Source organism: Dendroctonus ponderosae, unplaced genomic scaffold, assembly GCF_020466585.1.
Source record: "Dendroctonus ponderosae isolate FM_Combo_2020 unplaced genomic scaffold, Dpon_F_20191213v2 Dpon_F_20191213_2, whole genome shotgun sequence".
Taxonomy (NCBI): Eukaryota; Metazoa; Arthropoda; class Insecta; order Coleoptera; family Curculionidae; genus Dendroctonus; species Dendroctonus ponderosae.
In genome coordinates, this window is record NW_026018165.1 from 9402271 (window position 1) to 9423417 (window position 21147).

The 21147-nt window shown below is 32.3% G+C and overlaps 4 protein-coding genes across 9 annotated transcripts; 2 read left to right on the forward strand and 2 right to left on the reverse strand.

Moving 5' to 3' along the window:
• Window positions 1-126: 126 nt before the first annotated feature.
• On the reverse strand, window positions 127-3068 carry LOC109538940 (apyrase). The gene is made up of 5 exons (XM_019906384.2): window positions 2582-3068; window positions 2222-2528; window positions 1555-1702; window positions 1144-1377; window positions 127-920 (listed from the first exon to the last, which is right to left on the reverse strand). The coding sequence occupies exons 1-5, from the start codon at window positions 2955-2957 to the stop codon at window positions 720-722; spliced, it is 1266 nt and encodes a 421-aa protein (XP_019761943.2). The 5' UTR covers window positions 2958-3068; the 3' UTR covers window positions 127-719.
• A 251-nt stretch (window positions 3069-3319) lies between these two features.
• Window positions 3320-9554, forward strand: LOC109538938 (tetratricopeptide repeat protein 39C). Of its 4 annotated transcripts, XR_007280847.1 has the most exons (11): window positions 3325-3945; window positions 6167-6358; window positions 6416-6569; window positions 6625-7024; window positions 7101-7310; window positions 7363-7531; window positions 7624-7831; window positions 8027-8266; window positions 8322-8542; window positions 9224-9453; window positions 9504-9554. XR_007280847.1 is itself a non-coding variant. In XM_019906380.2 (10 exons), the coding sequence occupies exons 1-10, from the start codon at window positions 3754-3756 to the stop codon at window positions 9332-9334; spliced, it is 2097 nt and encodes a 698-aa protein (XP_019761939.1). In that variant the 5' UTR covers window positions 3325-3753; the 3' UTR covers window positions 9335-9554. The 4 variants fall into 4 exon arrangements, 3 of the variants coding, with proteins under 3 accessions (XP_019761941.1, XP_019761939.1, XP_019761940.1); XM_019906380.2 differs by having other exon boundaries at window positions 9224-9554; XM_019906381.2 differs by having other exon boundaries at window positions 3329-3945; window positions 6625-6733; window positions 9224-9554.
• A 534-nt stretch (window positions 9555-10088) lies between these two features.
• Window positions 10089-12679, reverse strand: LOC109538941 (SUN domain-containing protein 1). The gene is made up of 10 exons (XM_019906385.2): window positions 12451-12679; window positions 12347-12397; window positions 11950-12261; window positions 11824-11897; window positions 11677-11770; window positions 11522-11620; window positions 11352-11464; window positions 10755-10922; window positions 10497-10669; window positions 10089-10146 (listed from the first exon to the last, which is right to left on the reverse strand). The coding sequence occupies exons 1-10, from the start codon at window positions 12494-12496 to the stop codon at window positions 10104-10106; spliced, it is 1173 nt and encodes a 390-aa protein (XP_019761944.2). The 5' UTR covers window positions 12497-12679; the 3' UTR covers window positions 10089-10103.
• Window positions 12680-14002: 1323 nt separating this feature from the next.
• On the forward strand, window positions 14003-21127 carry LOC109538943 (mitochondrial glycine transporter). Of its 3 annotated transcripts, none has more exons than XM_019906388.2 (6): window positions 14003-14139; window positions 16932-17050; window positions 18490-18580; window positions 18673-18845; window positions 18908-19083; window positions 20304-21127. In XM_019906388.2, the coding sequence occupies exons 1-6, from the start codon at window positions 14125-14127 to the stop codon at window positions 20588-20590; spliced, it is 861 nt and encodes a 286-aa protein (XP_019761947.1). In that variant the 5' UTR covers window positions 14003-14124; the 3' UTR covers window positions 20591-21127. The 3 variants fall into 3 exon arrangements, with proteins under 3 accessions (XP_019761947.1, XP_019761945.1, XP_019761946.1); XM_019906386.2 differs by lacking the exon at window positions 14003-14139 and adding an exon at window positions 15924-16190; XM_019906387.2 differs by lacking the exon at window positions 14003-14139 and adding an exon at window positions 16376-16839.
• Window positions 21128-21147: the final 20 nt, after the last annotated feature.

Consider the following 21147-nt stretch of genomic DNA (forward strand, 5'->3'; position numbering starts at 1 on the left):
GGCTGGTAATTTATAATTGCCAACACTAATCAATTTATTTAAAAATTAATTTTTATAGGTCATTCTGTGCCAAATCCTATTAATTGATATATAGATTTTGTTAGTGGTCAATAAAAACTCAATATAATCAATTAACAAATTTAATTTTAGAGTCAAGCTAAAATCTCAAAGGTAAGGAAAAAATTTGCTTAGTTACAGAAATTAAATAACATAACATTTTTTTACAAATTTCTTGTCGGGAGTTCGGCTCAAAAATTTTTATCTTTAAAAAAGACAGAATTTCCTCACGTCTTTTATTACAAAAAATGAATCCGCCTCAACAATATAGAACTTATCTACAACTTAGATATAACATTGTTAAAAAAATGCACCCCAGGATTGTTCAAAGTCACGTATGAACTGTAGAATTGCTTTCTAAGTTAACTTTTTTAAGGTAAAATAATACTATATACAGTTTTGTATTTGTAGTAATTGTATTTTACAATATTTACAGATTTTTTAAAATAATTTTCAAATTCATGTTTTTAGTATGGAGTAAAGTAATATGCTTAAAAATCAAAACTATTAAAATATATTTGTAGATAGGTATGTCTATTCAGGTTAGCTGAATCTTTCCAAATATTAAACATTATATGGACTTAATATACTTATGAAGACTTATTTGAAAATGGCCAAATAATAAGTATAATAAATACAAGATTTGATCCGAAACTGATCTGCTAAATAAACTCAAAACCCTCATACTTGAGATCCGAGATGTACGAATCCTCCAATAGAATTTCACCCTTTATTGTAAAAGCCGTTATATAACTTGCAGTTTTTCCTTCTAGTTCTTCAGTTTTCAACGCAACGATAATATGATCTTCTGTTGTGGGCACAAATTTGAAACTAGAAAATCCTCTAGTGTTGATATTTTTTAACTATAAATTAAAAAAACACACAATTTATTTGAAGATAAGTCTTACGTAGATTTATAATAATGTTTTTTATAATTATTATGTTCGTCATGTTGGTGTTTTTCACAACTGAATTTTCCAAAAATTTCAAAATTAATGCCAGATTTTTGTTGTTTTAATTTTTTCTCTTTCAAAATGTTTATTTAATATCAATTGATAACTAAATAAAAAAATTTCTTTAATATACCTCAACAACTGTAACATCATACATGTTACTATCTGCTGATAGTAAAACATTACATCCTTTTCTCTCATCTAGCGAGTCATTATATTGTTCTTTACTGCATCTTCTCGGTAAAAAGAACCATCGCCGATGAACATCTGACCAAACGCCGCTTTCATGAATCATGTAGCCTGGCCAATAAATTCCTATAGATTCGCGTAATCGGTTGTATTCGTTCTTCCAATTTATATGAGTTACCTGAGAAGGATTGGCAAAAAAGTGTTGTCTGAAGGCTTTCTTATTAATCTAATGAAACACAACTTCGAAATGTTTCAAATATTAGAAAAAAACTAGTTTAGACCGGCCTTTTTAAGAGATACAATTACACGTGTTCTTCAAATAATTGTTTTAAAACTCTATGTTTACTTAAATTACCTCTCCTGTAACTGTAACAGCCTTTATGTACTGGGGATCGTGATTCTCAAATTGCCCATCATCTGTAGTCCATTCCTTTCCCATGGAACCAATATATAAAATCTGATTCTTTACTGTTGCCCATTCTGACTTAAAACCTTTCGCTGATCTAAAATTGTGTTTATCATGTTCTGTGTGTACCAAATAATATTTTTACATTAAACTTGGAAACGTTTCATTCTTATAGTATGAAGGTGCTTTGATTTTCTATTATTTACAATGCAAGTTTCGAATTATAGTTGCGTAACCGACCCATATTACACCGCATACAATTGAAAAAATCCAAAATCAAGTAAATTAGGTGTTGAATGTGAAAGAAATCGAATTATTGCCAAAATGAACTTACACACTGGACCTGGACTTAATATCAATACTTGTTAGTTTTACATTTTGATAATTACGTTCTCAGGTTTTAATCAATAGATAATGTACCTATGCATTGGGAAAAATCTTCTGCCTTGGCCTTTTTATTGCGCTTAAAATCTAATCTAATTATCAAAGTGTAAATATGTACTTGGCAATGGCAAGATAAATGAAATCTTCGATTAGCCAATACAATTTAAATTATCAAAATCTAAAGACAATGATTGCAAGAGCGCTAAGCAATTAAATAGCTGTGTTGACTGACTTGCCATCTCCATCACTGAGCAATATCCAAGGCACCACTTTTTCTTCATTGATGATTTCAAATATAATTCCCGTTCTATCGTCGAAAGTTAGTAACCTGCCATCGAAAACAACCAACTCTGATAATTCCATGCCCCTGTCTTTTAATGAGTAACTATTCTTGAGCAGTTTTGGTTCAGAGTGATCCCAAGTAACCATCACATGATGACTAGTGGGGTTGAAACTTAAAAATCCAGTTTTCAAGTAGGAATACCATGTTGTCTCTTCTTTATCACTTTTCGACTTTTTGTCTAAATCACTTATAATGCCTAAGAACAGACGTACATATTATAGGGCTGTGAAAAATTGAAAAACCACTTACCTATTTTAAATGTGTACAGTGAGCTAGTTTTTAGGGGCCTCGAAAGAGGATATGTATAATTATACGAATGGACACTATCTACAAAAGTACTTTTCAGGCTTATTCCACTTTTCCTTGGATACATATAGAGAATAATTAAAACACATAACCCGGTTAGTCCTATGATGGTAATAAACTGCGTTTGGCCCCTCATGGTTTTATTCACTACCCGAAAGGCCGGTTGGGATCGAAGGGCCTTCCTCCAGTCTCTGGATGGCACCGTTTCATCTTCATTAAGTAAATTCGATCGGATATTCTCCATTAACGTGTTGTGCTGCTTATAGATTCTCTTACGCCTTTTACGACTACTGCTAATGAGCTGATTTGAATCTGGCATAGGCCCATGGATTTGGTGGCATTTTGATTAAATTTACGTGGATACTTTTCAATAGATAAACATAACCTAGCATTTTTGATAAACATATGTTTGTCAGTTTTTTAATGACGTCTAGCGTGTGAGTTATGATCGGTGAGCCAAGTAATTGGAGATTTGGTGGATTCATCGTTTACTGATTGCGAAAATTAACCCTAGCATTTTTTTGCCGACTGATGGCCGAGGAAATTTTGCTAAAGCCAGATATTATTGTTTCAAATGTATCGCAATTCGCAATGTCCGTATTTGAGAACTTAATGTTTTTGGGCCACCTTATAACAGCTGCTTATTATGGCATCAAGGCAGTTGAGAGGGCGCCACATGCAAAAATTCAAAATTGATAGAGGGAAACTTTGACGGATTTCTTAGCATGCAATTTTTGCAAAATTTCCATTAATCAATAGCTGCCTCAATAAGTGAGTAAGCGACTAAATATGATTAAAATTAGAACATTTTTAGGGACAATTTCTGATTGATCAAGGTTCTTTTTGCTTTACCTTGAACTCAATAAAACAAAATCAATACTGATGGGAAAGAAGCGTTTTACGCGTTGACAGTGGCGTTTACATATGGCATTTTTGCCAAACACCTTCTTCTTCCAATAGCGAAGCTCAAAATGTTTGTTTAGTTCGCATTTCTTCGATAAAATATGCTGTTCTTTCATACTGGCAGGCAAAATCTTCATTACAATCACTAAATAAATGCTCAAATGAATTAACCCCAATATATCCGCGAAACTATCAATGGCCGCATTAAAATAATGGCTTGCTCCGCACAATCAGCCTCTTTAGGAGAAAATACGTCCAGCGACGAGGAAAGCCCGGAATGGATTTTAGCAAGACAAGGGATAAATCTATTAATTAACAATGGCTATGCTGAGTCGGAAGCTTTATTTTGCAAATTTCCCAACAGTCTGGTTATGTATGCTGGTTACTCTTTTACTGTTTTTATGGTAAGATCTATAATAAGTTACGAAAAATTTAATTGGGGCCTTAATTTAGAACATTAATTTTCTAGTTGTTATTACCAACCAGTTATTTATAGACTACTTTTTAAATTTGAGTAAATACAGTTATTTGCATCTTGCGTTCTAAGTTACCTATCCGATCAACTTATAGATAATTCCTTTGTGCGAAACTTTCCTAGCGATATTTCTCAGAGAACTTTTACTTACGTACTTACTACATTTTACTCTTTTAAAATCGCTGATTTTCCATAAGACAATTTGGACAAACAAGGCGCAACGATATTCACGCTGGAATGGTCTGTTTTTTTATAAAAAAAATTGCAAACATCAATGAGCAAACAGTGGTACAAAATCACTTTTATCTCATTTTGAAGAAACACCATTAAGGAAAATCAACGGAGGTTCAACTCGAAATTAGTCAAAATGATACATAAGCTCTTACTATATTTATGAGACTTTTATAAATTCGTACGAGCAAAAAATAACATATTTTGGTAATTAAACACAAAATATAATGTTAAAGGGGCTCTATTTCTATTCCTGCTAAAATATCTCCCCGATAGCACATTAATTTTACAGTAATATTTTTTTTCAAATATTTATTGTAGATCTGACGCGACAGATTCTTATATATTTAAGAAATATTTTTTTAAGTATTTATTTGACATTTGAATCATATATTTAAGAAATATATATTTTTTAATAGTTATTTGACATTGATATCAGATATTTAAAAAATATGTTTTTTAAATATTTATTTGACATTTATATTAGATATTTGTTTCATTAGTATTAATTAACAATTTTATTAGATTTTTTTTTCAATGGTGGTAGCGGTGGTAACCCCTTGGGTATTCAGCCAGGTCGATTTTTTAAATAGTGCAATATTTTTGTCAGCGCGATGATCCTTTTTGATTTTCAAGTTGGTAGTCCGTACGTCCAACCCCTCGGCCACCATCCTATCATCCTAATCTTGAGTTATTTTCCTGAGTGTGTGTAATGATTATTATAATTTTTCTTCCTAGGTTTCAGTCGAAATGTGAAATAAAAATGTTCATATCATCTAATACCGTTATATGAAATAGACACGATATTTTTATTTATTTTCGACAAATTTTGTTAATCTGGTCTAATAAACACCATATATTCAGCATTTAATAAGGGTCTCAGGTTTTTGTAGTAAAAGATAATTTACTTTTACGTACCCTTACTTTTCTGCTGCGGGCACGCAACATTTATTTTCGACCAATTTTTCTATATACTGTGGATATACATTAAATATTAAAAACTAATGTTTTTTTATAATATTTAAAAAATATTTATTTGTGCTATGAAATATTTACCATTAATTGACTAATGAAAATTGAGATAATATGTTCTAAAGTTTGTTCACACTTATTAAAAATAATATATTAGTAACTTTTTAGGTGTTAATGGTATTATATATAGGTACAAAAAGTATTATGTACTAAGAAACATTATTATTAATTTATTTGTTTCATGCTAATTAAATATTAAAAACAAATATTTCTTTTATAATATTTAAAAAAATATTTCCTTTTGCTATGAAATATTTACCAAACATATAAATATTTGGTAAATATTTAGTAAATATTTATGTAATATTTTGTGCTATCTGGGTTTTATTTATACATTCGTACGAGCAAAAAATTACATATTTTTGGTGATTAAACACAAAATATAATGTTAAAGGGGCTCTATTCCTATTCCTGCTAAAATATCTCATCGTAGCAATAAATTCCGGGAACATGAACACCTTGACTGCCAAATGAAATTGCTTGACTTATTTTTACGTTTTGAGAGTAAAGCAGTTGAAAAGTCTCCAATATTTATGCTACATTACGCTTTATAACGGTGAATAAATATATTCACAAGGCGCTTGATTAAATCATTTTAAAACCAAAGGTTCAATGAATTCAATGAAGTCATGAATTTTCAATGGTCCTAAATGCCTGAACTAACTTTATACTGAAACTATACGTCTGTATAATAACTAAAATAAAAACAATAAAACAGTCCCTGCTTAAGAATATTGCAGAAACTTGTAGATTATTGTGCAACAAGCAACCATACAGTTTAATTAAAAACTAATAATTTCACACACCTGCAATTTGCTACTATTCTACATCATGGTTTTAAACAAGTAATTTTGTACTTAATACTTTATATAGTATTTTTTTATTAGGACGCATTGATGAGTTTTGAGGAGGAGAAACTTTCAAAAGCAATAGTAGTTTTAAAGGAAGTCGAAAAACGATGCACTGCTCAAACCGGCTGGTTTAAGTCTATATCGCAGAAGGTTTTCGGTTCTTCCATTGAGAATGCTCAAACGCTTGCGGATCAGTTGGAAACTCAGATCATCTTAGCTGATTCACAAGTATTCAAAAATGCCTTGGGAGTTAATAAAATTATACGAAAATTTGTGTAATTTTAGGTTTGCTTGGCAATTATTACTTTTCTGCAACAAGACTTGTCTGGCTACTTCAAAGGTGGGTGGGTGTTGCGCAAGGCCTGGAAAGTTTATCAGCGAAGTTACAAGGATATTTTAACTCTCTACAAAGAGAAGGTGGGAGCCCTTCAACTACCCGGTAAAAATTCATCTATTCTCATCTTTTCCAAATGAAACACCATTTTGCGTTGTAGATCCTATTCCAACTCCTTTGACACCGATTTGCGATTTCAATGGACCTGCCACCGAATTCGATGATGAATCTGAAGCAGATTGGGACCTCCCTGAGCCCCAATTCAATGGGTATTCCAATTCATCCAAGTCCAAAATTTCGCATTCCACTTCCTTAAATTTTGCCGAAACTCGCGCGACTCATTTTGAGAGAGACGGTGGATCATCGACTTCTCACAAAATATATAGCAATAATATCAATAGGCCAAACAGTTTATCTTTAAGAAAGTCAACATCAGCCATTAATTCTTTATCGGCAAGAACCCGACGTTCCACACGGTTACATTTAAATACTCTTTCAAATACTCTATCCGTATCCAATTTAACTTCGTCCTTAAGAGATATATTTCCTGGTCATGACACGTAAGTGAACGGTGGAACCATCAGACTTTTCATTACAATTGATTCAATTTGTGTTAAACAATTTTGAACATTTTAGACAATCAGAAGTGATAGATAAGAAAACAATCATGCGCTTAATGGAAGCTGTTTCATTTGGATATGGGCTTTTTCAGCTAGGAGTTTCACTATTACCACCTTCATTGACCCGGTTGATTAGTTTCTTAGGATTCGCTGCTAACAGACAAAATGGGATATCGTGTTTAATGTATGCGAGGCTTGGTGTGGATATGCGAGCTCCACTAGCAAGGTGTTTGAGTTTTTATTGTATGTTTTATAATGCAAGTTTTTCTTTGATTTAGTTTAGCTTTGTTGTGGTATCATACAATTGTTCGGCCGTTTTATGCGATTGATGGGGTAAAGGTTCAAGCTGGCGTGGACGCTGCCACGCTACTAATAAAAGAATCTCAAAACGAGTTTGGAAATTCGGCGCTGTTTCTATTTTTTGCTGGTCGAACCAGTAGACTAAACGTGAGTTTTACATTCGATATACATTTATTGATTGATCACTCACTTTATTGTTCCTAATGTTACCAGCTATTTGTAATCGTTCTTTGTTTTAGTCTAGCATTCCCTCTGCCTTGGACTCTTTTGAAAAAGCCAAACAAAACGCTAATCACCGGGAAATTAAAATACTGTGCTTACACGAAATCGGATGGTGCCATCTAATTGAACTGGACTATTCAAATGCCAGAAACACTTTTGTGCGTTTGAAACACGCTAGCCGATGGTCCATGTCATTTTACATATACTTAGCGGCAATTTGCATCGGTAAGTGCCAACTTATTCTGTTGCGGTATCAAGAAAAAATACTAGCATATGCTGATATTTACTGCAACTCTTCAAAAGTGACACCTAAAATCTTTTATAGCGCATAATTTCCAGGGCAAATCATTGAAAAAAAATCGGGAAAATAGGTATTAACATATCTCACTGCCTAAGTGATTGTTTGATTCAATGTTTCAGGTGCCGTTCAAGATTTTGCCAATTTTAGTATATTTGCTGAGCTACGAAAAAGTTCACGAACTTCCAGAGCAGGACAATTGGATGATTTTTTAAGACGAAGGGTCCATTGTTGTCCGAAAGACTTGGAAACAGCGAAAAGCTATACGAGTTTTTATTTCAAGTTGTTGGTGTTCGAAATGCTTTATCTATGGAATGCTTTGGCCAGTTGCAGTCGAGAAAAGGTCGATCTGATCTTAACAGGTCAACATAGAAGGGTTCTGTAAAGGTTTCGTACAATTGAAAAAATATGTTATAGAGTGTAAAAATATGATCTCACCATCTGATGAACCCCGACTAGGATTGGCTAATTTAATATTGGGATCTTGCCATAGCATAAAAGGAGATCTTAAGTTGTCTGCCATATACTTTCGGAATTGTTTATCTCAGCGTAAAAACGAATTAGCAACGGCTGAAGATGCTCACATATCAGCTTTCGCTCAATACGAGCTCGGACACATTTTAACTCAATCGGAAGAGGTAATGTATAATATTACAGTGTTTTGAACATTGAATTAAAGTACTCAACAAAATAGACCTTACACGAATAAGTTTCAACTAACTTTGGAACTGAATATATTCTGATTGCTGAGAGGGATTTGATTTCTGTTTGAAGCGTTAATTAGTGCAACTCTTTTTATTTTTCGGTATTTTCGAACTTTACACGACGGACGCTTTAAATAAAAACCGAATCGATCGAAGCAATCAGAATTTATCCACTTCCAATGTTAGGCTGAATTTGGTTAAGAAACATTCATTTTCTTGAGCAGTTTACTTGAGCAGACAAATTGCATTTTGTCTGCAAGATACATAAATATTTTGTAGACTACAAAAAATAGAATATGAAGACCTTGCAATTATCTTTCTAATTATATGTTATAATGACAACTTTATCAAATACACTCAAAAAGGGTGCGAAAGTCAAGAAAATGTATTTTTTACGTATGAAATTGCACAAGAAATCGTTAGCGTTAACAATTATTATCAGTTATTATGAAAGAATTGCAGAATCCCAGGAAGGCAAATATACTATTTTTCCAGTCCGAAAGTCAAGCTTTGCATAATATACATATGTGTGAAAATTGTTTTATGTTTCATATTCGTCGTATACCTACGCATTAAAACCATTGCTTCTACAAAATGTGAATTTATTTATTTTAGACAAGAGAGGAAGGAAAATTGTTACTGGAGCAAATGAATCGCTATTCGCATTATGATTTTGAGGCCCGCTTGAATGTAAGGATACATTCGATACTCAGGCACCTGGAGTAATAACAGACGATACTGTACAAGATCTGTTACTTAATTCATACAAATATTTCTACCAGAGCTTGATAATATATTTATTCACGTTGTAAATAGAGAGTCTAGAGGATTTAAAACACAAAGAGGTATTTTTGACACGGTGAAATAACCTGATAAAAAGCCGAATTTCTAATAGGAAATGTGTCTCAGCTTCAGAAGCAGTAAAGTAGTAGTTAAAGCAGTTAAAGTATGTTTTTTTATATTATATACTTTTCCTATGCACTCTCATTTGATGAAATGTATCTACATCACATCAATCCAATGAGAAAGAATAGGAATAGATGTGTATTAGGATAGGTATGCAATGCACTATTATTTTAATGTTTAAATTAAATGCTTGATTATACCATTATCCGGGTTATCAACGTTATAAAATGATTAATTGTTAGTTTAAATGCAAACTTAGTTGACCGAACTAGAGTGGGTAAGTATAAATTACTTTGCAACCTACTATTAACCGAAATTAGTTTTTAATGCACACGCTCATTTGAACACGAAACCCTCAAATTAATTAATAATTTCGAGTACATTTTCTATATAATATATAGTTATAATTGATTATTTACCAAATTAATTTAGATTGTCTTCGCCGTCCAAATAGTGTGTTTTATATTGATAGGTTTGATCCCGGTATCAACGGATTTAAACATTGCTAATTCTAGTTAAACATTTATTATACATACTTTTCTGATCGTATAAAATATAAATAGAATAGGTACTTTAAAATTACTGTACTTTACTTTCCCTTTGCATTTTCCATTATGCCATGTACTCTAAATCTGCAAAAAACATAAAACATTAAAAAGCCTTAAACATTAATTAAATTAAATTAATACATTATAAATATAATAAATTAAAAAAACATTTAAAAAGGCCACAGCCACATTTGAAACAACCTTTTCGTAGGCTAATATTGCCCGTGTGCAACGATTTGTTTGACTTAATATACTTTAATAAGAATGTATTTTTTCAGAAATATTTTTGGGATTAAAAAGAAAAGCAAAACTCCCGCATCTATTTTATCTGACTTCTAGCTTTCTTTTACTCATTTTGAATATAAATTCTTGTAAGTTTACAATTTTTAACCTTATTTAGATTGCATTTTAAATATTAATGTTATATATATTACCTGTATACGCACGTAAAATCGTTATTTCCATGATTAGATTGTACTTTCAGCTCGATAAAATCAAATGTATCGTGTATGGGATAATGAAGTTTAAACATTTGAACTGGCGGGCCGTCCAACTTATACGAGAATTGACCCAGCAAAGTTCCTCTATCAACTACGGATTTCAATCCCTAAAAACGCTCGAATTAATCTACTTTCTTATTGGTCCTTCTGGTGTAGAATATATGCGGTTAATTCAGAGGAAGCACAATCTACCCAAACTGTAAAATCCTTTGGTGCCGTAGTGGAGTCTCCAGATGGGGATATACTTTTGGAAATGTGCTCTAAACTAACTGCATCAATTCTTATAGAACCCAACAGTTTTATGATAACACCGCCGCTCGATCCTTTAAACGCCCAGCACTCTCCAGGGGACGTACCAGTCTGAAGAAATTTAGTAAATTGTTAAACTGATAAAGCATGAAGAAACATTTTTAGAGCATGTTCTGGGAACTTCGGAAGCGGCTTAGAGGCGGTGAGTATAAATAGAAAATTCAGTTCAAAGATGTTTTATGAAACAGTATTTAATTTTCGTATCGTATCTGATCTTAACAACAAAAAGCTTACTGTGAGCGGTGTAGCGTTTGTAGATGTTCGTCAGACAGTGGCATTCAGTAGATTTTGCCAAAATCCAATAGAAAAGCGAGCGAGTCTTTAAAGAATAAAAATTCTTTCCACAGTTAAAAAGCATAAACTTATTTTCCATAAAACGATAATCAATTAAAAAAATGTGAAAATTGCAACTCTAGAGCTAACGCTTTTTTGAAGCCCCAATACAATTTTTGCGAAGCAAATTATATAATTTAGAAATACCTGTATGATAGCGCGCGGTCCATGCATGCCATCACAAAGTGATATTCCTAGTAGTGAACTTTTAGGTTGTGCATAATTTTCGGTTCCTGGCGATAATTGCACAATTCTACCTCCTATAATCAGTTTTATCCGATCGGGTGCATATGAAAATTTTAATGAAAGTAAATTACCGGCTGATTCTAAGGCAAAATCCGTTCGTCCAGTCTTGTCGTTATACATTTTCGATATCTCATTTTCGATCGTTTTTTGTATAGTAAACTTGAAGTTACCTAAAATTGCAGCGTCAGCTAGATCAATAAATGATAATGAATTTGTCTCAGTTTACTTTGGCTCTGTTTTAAGTCCTTAACCAAATTGCTAAATTCGCTCAATTGGTGCAACGTATCCAGTCTTGCGTCCACAATGTCGCTTATTCTACCCTAAGACAGAATTTTTGAAGAAAATGTTTCAAATGGGCAAATTTTCAGCTTACGTTTACAGACTCTATATCAATTTGCATCCTGTTCAATTGAACACGCACATGATTTACATACCAAGCGATTACAGCTAAAATACAACGTGGTAGCTGCGAATAAAAAAGAAAGCTCTTTGATTTTACCGACTATTAACACAAGACTGCCGTTCCTGATCCATTTGCGATTATCATTCGGACATGGAGGCCCATCAAAATCCATTGGTTTTTCAAATTTGCGCAATCTTGTTTCAATTTGCTGGTCACAGTAGTTCGCGGTGATCGAATTTCGGGAAATCTCCGACGAATTGTGGAAACTGTTCAAGCTTGCAGTCGAAAATCGCTCACTGGAATTATCGTCCTCTACCAGGTATGTATTTTCTTCATAATGGTCTCCTTGGGCGTTTGAAAAATCGAGCACTTTATATGGAACACACGATCGTTTTGCGTTATTTCGTGCTGAAAGATTATACGCTTTTATATGTATTTTGTTATGAAATTTGTTTTGTTTGATATTTTGTTGCTACATTTTGCAAGTTCTTACCAGAAAACCTTGTATTATAATGATGGTCTGGGGTAGAAAAATGTTCCCTTTCTGAAAAAAAATGTCAAGTAAAACTCCGCAAAATATTTCTATTTTAAAAATACCGGCTCGCAATTGATTACTGTTTGATGTTTTCTTCTGATAAACCATCTTGTCATAATGGCATTTATCTGTGAAATCTAAATAACTTTTCTGCTTGTGGCGAGGCACAAACACTTAACGTCCACAAGTTCTTTTGTGGTGCTCCACCTTTCAGGTTCCCACCTTTCAATGTCGGTTTAATTTCAACTAGTAGATAAGGTAAGCGTATTTATCTATGAAGATGATGTTTTAGATAAATATACTGGGAACTTATTCGTATAGTTTATTAGATATTTTAGCCCGAAGACTCTCTGTTTTCAAGGATATATAAATCTTAAAATACTATGCGCAAGTAAGTTAATCTTAATAATATAAAATATATTATAGCGTGAAAATATTAATATTTCAATATTATTTTGCCAACTTGAATGCGACGCAATAATTACTTTGTTATGTCTACCGAGCTGTCCAATTAAAAATAATTATCTATTTTGAAAGTGGTGGTTTTTAGTGAAACAATTTCATCCTAACTTTTCGCATGCACGAGTAGTTTACATTCTGAACTGATGAGAAAAATGGTGCTGTGCTTGCGAAACATCAGGGAGAAATTCTATTTTATTTTAGGACACCATAAAAACCCGAAAAACTCACGAGCTTCCAGAAATGGCCTAGAAGTCCGATTCTATATTGTTATACAAAAATTAGTTATTCAAATAGTTTAATTTGGAGTTATGGAAAACTCGAGCTCAGTTTTAGACCAATGGTATTGATAGTGCATATCGTTAAAATAATTCTTAAACTACAGCTTTTTCCGCTTTTTCCAAGAGGTAGCAAAAACACTTTCCCAACGTTTCGGCTATATTTAAGCCACAATCAGGGATCTAAAATGAGGACAGAGTGGTTCGAAAGTGAAATCAAATATGAGAAACAAAGTACATACACCGTATATTTGTTTAACAGTAATTTAAAAACTTAAGCAAGAAAACTCAAAAATTAATCTTTAATTTCCTGGAGAGGCACACACTCATAAATCGTCTCCGCCTGATTCACTTTTGAAACAACAAAAAGTGTGGGAAATACTCCATAGGTTCAAATAATATACTTCCATAGGTTCAGCCCGGTGAAACGAATGAAAATTTCATTAAAATTAGATTTCAAAAAATGGAAACCTTTGAGCGATGTATGTATATAAACAATAACGCACAATGTAAATTTATGGATCGATATTATTGAGCAACTTGAAATATTCCATTTCTACACAATTGAATGCGATAATACAAGGCAAGGAAAATATTTATTATTTGATTTGACCCTTGGTGAAATTCTTATTTACCCCCAGCAGAGTTGTTTTTCTTGCGTAAATGCAAATTTTTTTGATTCTACTGCTAACCTTGTCGATATCGTCAGCTCATTTTGCAAGCCTTTCGTCGGCATCATAAATATTTCATTATAAATTCCTTATAAAGGATGTTTTGACTTTTCCTTAAAAGCTAGAAGGAGGCGCGTTGCAACAATACAATACGAAATATTATCATTGCTTATAGAAATAACAATTTCTCAATTGTTGGAATCATTTTCTCATAGTCAATCTAGTTTGGAAGAATAACCACCGACGATACTTTAAGAGAATTAATAAAATCATAGACTTGTTTTGATTATTGGTCCTTAAAATTTCGTTTTTAGTGATTTATAAGACAATGTCTAGCGAGCAGGTAAATAATAATGTAGGTCCATATAAAGGGTGCTTCAGGAGGAAAGGGACATATTTTGGGAATGCGTTCAGAATCCTATTTCTAATGATATTTGCACCATTTAAAATTTGATTGTGGAGTTAGTTCTTCCACGGTAACTACTTTTGTTTCGTAGTTTACTAGTGATTGCATCCACCACCAGAGGCAATTCTCCAGTGGGTTTAAGTCTGATGATTTCGGCGGCCAATTGGCTTAAGCATGAGGGAGGTCCTCCTCTACCAATCCAACGATGACTGGATGGTTATCTCAGAAATTAAGCACTCGGCGAGTAAAATGAGGTCCAGAGCAATTAGCGGAACATCATGCAACACGTTCGTTAAATGGTCATCCCGAAACCGTAAATATCTAAAAATTTATGTTGACAGTTAAAAAATACGTTTAATTCAGAAACGGTTAAGAATGGGATTGCCCTCCCTGAACGCATTCCCAAAATATTTCTATTTTCTCTAGAAAAACCGTGTATTTATAAACAAACTTCTGGACTTTTCTTCTTAAAATTTAATGTATTTAAGACGCAATTGGAGAATCCAAATTTTTTTAAAGATGCCTTTAGATTAAATAATTTGTTTAATATAGTAGCCATTTTCGTATTATTCAAATTTCACATTCTAAAAGCAATTTTAGTTTTATTTTTCACTTTGGATTCCAACACTCGATTTTTATTTTGGTGTGATCGTGTATCAATTGCGCTTCCTTCTGAACTAATTTTGTGGATATGACCTCATCTTTTGTCCTAATTTATATAAATCAATCACAAGCATTAGTTTTATCTTTGTCGTTATGAACCGGCGGTGCTTGTGTGCAAACATACGCTTCTTTTTAATTATAATACGCAAAAAATATTTAAAAGTAGTGATCTCACGTTATTTATTTTTGTCTGATGTGCAGAGTGGACGCGAAATCCTAACTATTTCAAATCTAATTGGACTTACAAGATGAGCTTTCGACATTTATGACAAAAAACTAAGATAAGCAGCAAACGCAAAAAGTGTTATTTATTATTTTATCTAGTTGATATTAAAAATGATTATGAAGAGCGCAAGTAACTTAAAAATGTACGGCGAAAGAAACAGCGATCTTAATTAATTCAAAACATTGAAACGATATAATAAAAAAACAATGTAAGAGTAATGTAATAAGTAATGTAATAAGAGAAAAAATTGATAGATTTAGCTCCCTCTGTATGCATGTAATTTTTCAAAGTGCGATAACAACACAGCATTATTTATTTGATCTTTTGAACTTTAATAAGAGTTCGATTTCTTTATCGGACCCCCTGTCAATAGAATCCACAAGCAATGTTGATATCTTCACGTGATGTATGTAGTTTATCACAGCGACGAACACGTTAATTTGTATGAAATTATTTGCAAACGATTTTTTTTAGAATTATTCATGTTTTGTAAAGGTTTTGCTACTGCTATTTTTGTAGTCTCGTTATCCAAAATGAAATTGACCTATTTTGGTATGCGTTAAACTAAATAACTCACATTTACATACCAGAGAGCGTGTATTTAGATTTATATTTAAAAAAAAATATATATTTTCTTTAATGTTGCTCTAGCTCTTTTAAATAATGAATAAACTCAAAGACACAAAAATAAAAACCGTTAAAAACCGGTTTATTTTGAGAAATTTTGCCTTATAAAATTGTTTAAGATTTTACATATTTTAAATTTAAATTATTATTAATAATATGGATTCCGCTATTGTATGAGAAAGACATTGTTCTTATTAAATGACAAAGACAAAGTAAGGGATAGCAATGGCGAGTTTTGCCAAAATGTCAGAATTGAAGTGTAGGTTATGTAATAGTAAATAAATAGTAAACAAAAGGTAAAATCGTGTGAAGATGCGTAAATAACTTAAATTCTGCTAAAAAACATAATGAATGGGACATTTACTCAATGCTTCAGTCCGAAATCCAAATGTATGATATTGACGATGTAGATCAACAATCTCCAATGGGGGGTCAAATTATGACCCCCCCGAAAAAAGAATTTTTAGCAAATGTAAGTAGAAACGAACAAAATACAAATTTTAATGAGGTGGGGTCAATAGGCTACCAATTAATCGTTGAGTTTTAAATAATATCCGAATGATAAGAGGGGGTCTGCAAGTAACAATTAACGTCTATGTTTTATCACTATTATCAGTGGCTGCCTTGTAAGGCGCATTATAAAAGGTCATCTATATGCGAAGAAATGTTATTTGAGACTCAACTGTTAACGAGCAGTTTTGTGTCAGTATCTGCTCACTTTAGACCGTTTTAGATACCGTTTAAAACCGCCTTATTGTGTGGCTTTCTGTGAAGTTTGTGGGAATCAATTCAGTGCAGAAATATTATTAATATTATATTATTTAAATTTGTTAAAGAGCTTTTACTTGGTTACGCTCGGTTTTTCTTTACCTTGTGTCTTTCTATAAAGTCTTAATAGTTTAAATGATTTCATACCTATATGTCGAAAGAATGACCAACGCCAATAAATTTCGTGTCAACCCCATCTACTACTCAGACTATTCTGATACGGAACTTTGTTAGAAATATTCGAAACACTGGTTCGAATTCGCCCTTAACGCCCTCAAGTTTGTGGCTGAAGATATTTTTATACCTGAGAATTTTTATTAAGTTTATATCGAATTATGGATATCGTTAGTAGTGTAAGTATGGCTAAACCCCTTAAAGTTCACTGATAATTCAGATTATTGAGTTACTTGAATCGAGTTTTACTGATGTATTTCTTTTATTTCAGTATCCCCTAGTAAAAGCCTTCCTTGCTGGTTCATTTTCGGGAACATTTTCAACAGTTCTGTTCCAACCATTGGATTTGGTTAAAACCAGGTTGCAAAACTCACCTGCAACATTTATAAAGTAAGTATTTATACTTAAAATGCAACAAACTTGTGATGTAACTTGTATGGTTTTTTTAAGTGTTTTATTTAATTCCTCTGTAAAGTATCAGCAATAGATTGGTATTTAGCTTTCATTGAATATTGCCAGAAATACCCAGACTTTGCCTGTAGTGAAATTATATACATTTAGAGGTATGAAAAAGTAACAAAAGATAAAACAACATGATTCTTTCTTAATTATTCAGGCAATTAATTTTTAAGTTTGTACACACTTTTTCTTAAAGTTCTTTTATTACAACAAAAAATATTGTGTAAATAAAAATAATTTTTGCTTTCTATTTGTATAATTTATTTTATTTTATTTTAAAACTACTGTTACTGGGAAACTTTAATAATTATTATTTAAATTTAATATTAATTTAATAGTTAAATTATTTAAAGATTAAAAAATTATGGCAATTCAAACTATATTCGAAAAGTGTTTTGTAATGCAAATATGAGGCGACCAAGTTTTGTTCTTTAAATTTTAAATTTTTTCCTGTCCATTATAATATAAAAACAATTCTGTTATAATACACATTTTTTGTTTTTCAATTAGACACAATCGGGAGTTGACGAATTGTTTGTGCAGTAAACTAATATGTTCGCGGGACTGAACTTTGCTAATTTTTGTAAAAAACTTATTTTGCAATAAATTGTGTTCTTATTTTTATCAAAAATCACTCGATTTATGTGGGTTTACAAATAAAGTCTGTATCATGAGAATCATGAAATCACATTCATGATAATATTTACTTCATTCGAAGGTTTTTAGTATTATTTTAATGTTTTTGTGATCCACTTCGGACCTTATCGAGTACATGAATATCGTTTTGTCGGCAGCATTTTCCGAGTTTTGGTTTATAATGATCCATTAATTTTCAAAGTAGAATACGCGATCAGTTCAGATATAACGAGTGGTTAAAACTACAGTAAAATTACAAAAAAACAGATACAAAGGATATTGCTATAAAGGATCGATTGATTTAACGATTTTCAAACTTTTAAAGCAATTTCGGGGCTTAAGTCGCACTTATCTTAGAACCCCGACTTGCGATTTTGCGATTAGCGAAGTGAAAATAATCATAAAAAACCGGTTGTTTAGTCTAATTACATGTTAAATATTTTTATTGAGAAAACATCCTTAATTACGAATGAAAACGCGCAAATTACGTAATCGGAACAACAACAAAAGCATATTTTGATAATCGTACTGCATTCCGTCGCAACACATAACAAAAACAAAAAAGTCTGTCCAATAATTAGCGTTTCGTATCAGTTGCCTGCAGAAACTGCTTATCATTTTTAAAGCTAAGTAGATAGGGTTCAAAGTGAACTCTCTTAATTATCAAGCTAAACATTTCAGGAATTTTGAATGGTATGTACAATTTTTTGACCTAATTTGTTTAATTGTTACAGTGGCCGCCATGGAACTCTCAGTATGCTCAGCATATTTACCAACATTGTACAGCAAGAGCATATTAAAGGTTTATGGAGAGGAATGACTCCAGTAAGTGATAACAATTTTAACTACTATCTATGCTGCAAGCCAACTTCTGAGCAGTCAAGAATTGCTGAGATACAAGACCTATTTTTTTACAGTCTATCACAAGATGTGTGCCAGGAATCGGTTTATACTTTTCGTCATTAGACTACATCAAATCCCACTATCTAGAAGGGAAAACTCCCACTGCCTTGGAGTCCGTAACAATGGGATTCTGTGCCAGATCGATGAGTGGGGCTATTTTGATTCCGATTACTGTAGTGAAAACCAGGTAAATATTGAATATTCTATTAACATTCTAGTCGATTCTAATACTTTTTCGTTGGATTGCAGATTTGAAAGTGGCATGTATGATTATAACAGCATGGTGTCCGCTTTAAAGCACATTTATCGCACGGAAGGCTTACGTGGCATGACGTGCGGGCTGGTTCCTACGTTGTTTAGAGATGCTCCGTTTTCTGGACTCTATCTTATGTTCTACACTCAGACGAAACAGCTGATTCCCAAAGGTAATTTTATTATTTTGTTTTTTAAAATACACCATTCTAAGCCAACTTTACTCATATTCCGAGGGTCTGGTGAGGTCAAAAACCTCAGAATTAAAACCATTTTTTTTTTGCTTTCATGAACATCTTCTGAGTCTGTGATTGTGTGCATTTATAAATATTAACCTTGCCTATCCTGATTCTATTTAAAGAAGTTTATCAGAACAACAGTGTCATGGCAATTACGCACCTTGAACTATAAAAAGGAAAAACTTTTTTATTTATTGCTCACATGCTTCATCGGGGGCATCATTAATTCATCGAACTTATTGATCTTGGAATCAACATACTCACTCATCCATAGTAGGCTTTACTTTTATGAGATATCAGCTACACAGTGTTTACATTTTTGTGTCAATTCCATTCTGTATTGTTTTTCTGTTAGGGTACTGCGTTGTAAGATGCTTAAATCATGCGCGTCAATTCTTGAGAATAGTTGGTGCATGTAAACGAAGCAGGTGAATTGTTTCTCTGTGGCGCTTAGACCCAAAATTAGGCAAAAAATTGTCAAAAAATCAGACCTTTAGAGTTCCTTACCATAAGCAACATGTTCTGATTGAGAAACGTTCAAATTATTTCCAAAATTTTCTTTTTGCAATAAACATAACTAAATCATTTTAAGTTTATGATAATTCTCGTTGCTTTAGATAGAGTGACCTGCTGAAATACTTTGTAAGACACAAATCAAATTTTGTTATAAATTCCGACCGTTGAAAGGAAAGATGTTTACTTACGAATACTTTGTTATTCGATACAGTTTTATTGTTATTGAAAGCGCAAAACATGAGCAGCTTATTTACCGGTTTTCATAGTTCATAATTAATGTGTCCACATAATTAGCGAGTGGTTGTCCACGCATTTTCTAATAGTTAAAACAATTTATCAGTCTTCTGAAATAGGACAGTTTTAGTTGCTTCTATTGGGGTGCGCTATTTTATCTTTTTGAATTAAATTTGAAATATTTAGGTATTTATAAATAAAAAACTTTGTTTGTGTTTTTGCCATTTTTTTAACAGTGTAACTTAAAATCAAACTAGCTCACATTGCAGAATCACTTGAATGCTCATATTGCTTCCACTGACTGTTACTGCAAAGAACGTTTTTTTATCATAGATATCGCCTTTAAATTAAGTTAGTCACATTAATAGCGAATGGCATAGTTTTTAAGTATGGATATTTTTCAGAACTTATCAACTCTCCATACACCTCTCCCATCCACTTTACCTGTGGAATAACAGCAGGTATTTTAGCATCGGTGGTAACTCAGCCAGCTGATGTTCTCAAAACCAAAATGCAACTTTATCCCACCAAATTCAAGGGTCTTTGGTCGGTGATAGTTTACGTACATAATAATCATGGTGTACAAGGCTATTTTAAGGGTATGGTCCCACGAATGTTGCGTCGTACGCTGATGGCCGCCATGGCTTGGACTGTGTATGAGCAGCTTTCGAAGAAATTAGGTTTAAAATAATACAGTACTATTTTATTAAGGGGTATTCTAGGTATGAAACCATGGATTACTGGCTTAAAAGCCGCATTACGGCCTTGTATCAGATTCAGTGTTCGGTCTGATTCACTTTGCAAGATTTTTGTATGCAAATTTTCCACAATGAACCACATCTATCCCATAGAGTTACTAATAGCAGTAAATATATTTTTATTATACATTTATAATGAATAGTACTGTACTATTTTAGATTATATTTTTACCACTTATTCATTTAATGATGGTGAATAGCACAAAATTATAAGATGCAAAACCCATTAAAAATCCTTTTGGTGCTCTTGTAATATAAGATTAGGAAAATGGGACTATATACCGTGTTTTTGCATAATCGTATTAGAGTTTTACATGTTTTTATTCGGGATAATCTGCAAACGATATTGTATGAAAACCATACAGTATTGATTTGTGATATATTTTGTTATTTTATATATTATTTTGCTGTCGGCATTTTGAGATGTGGAGAACAAAATGTTGGGAAAATAAAGCATTTGATTTGTTGAATTTATTGCGTGATTTTCGTC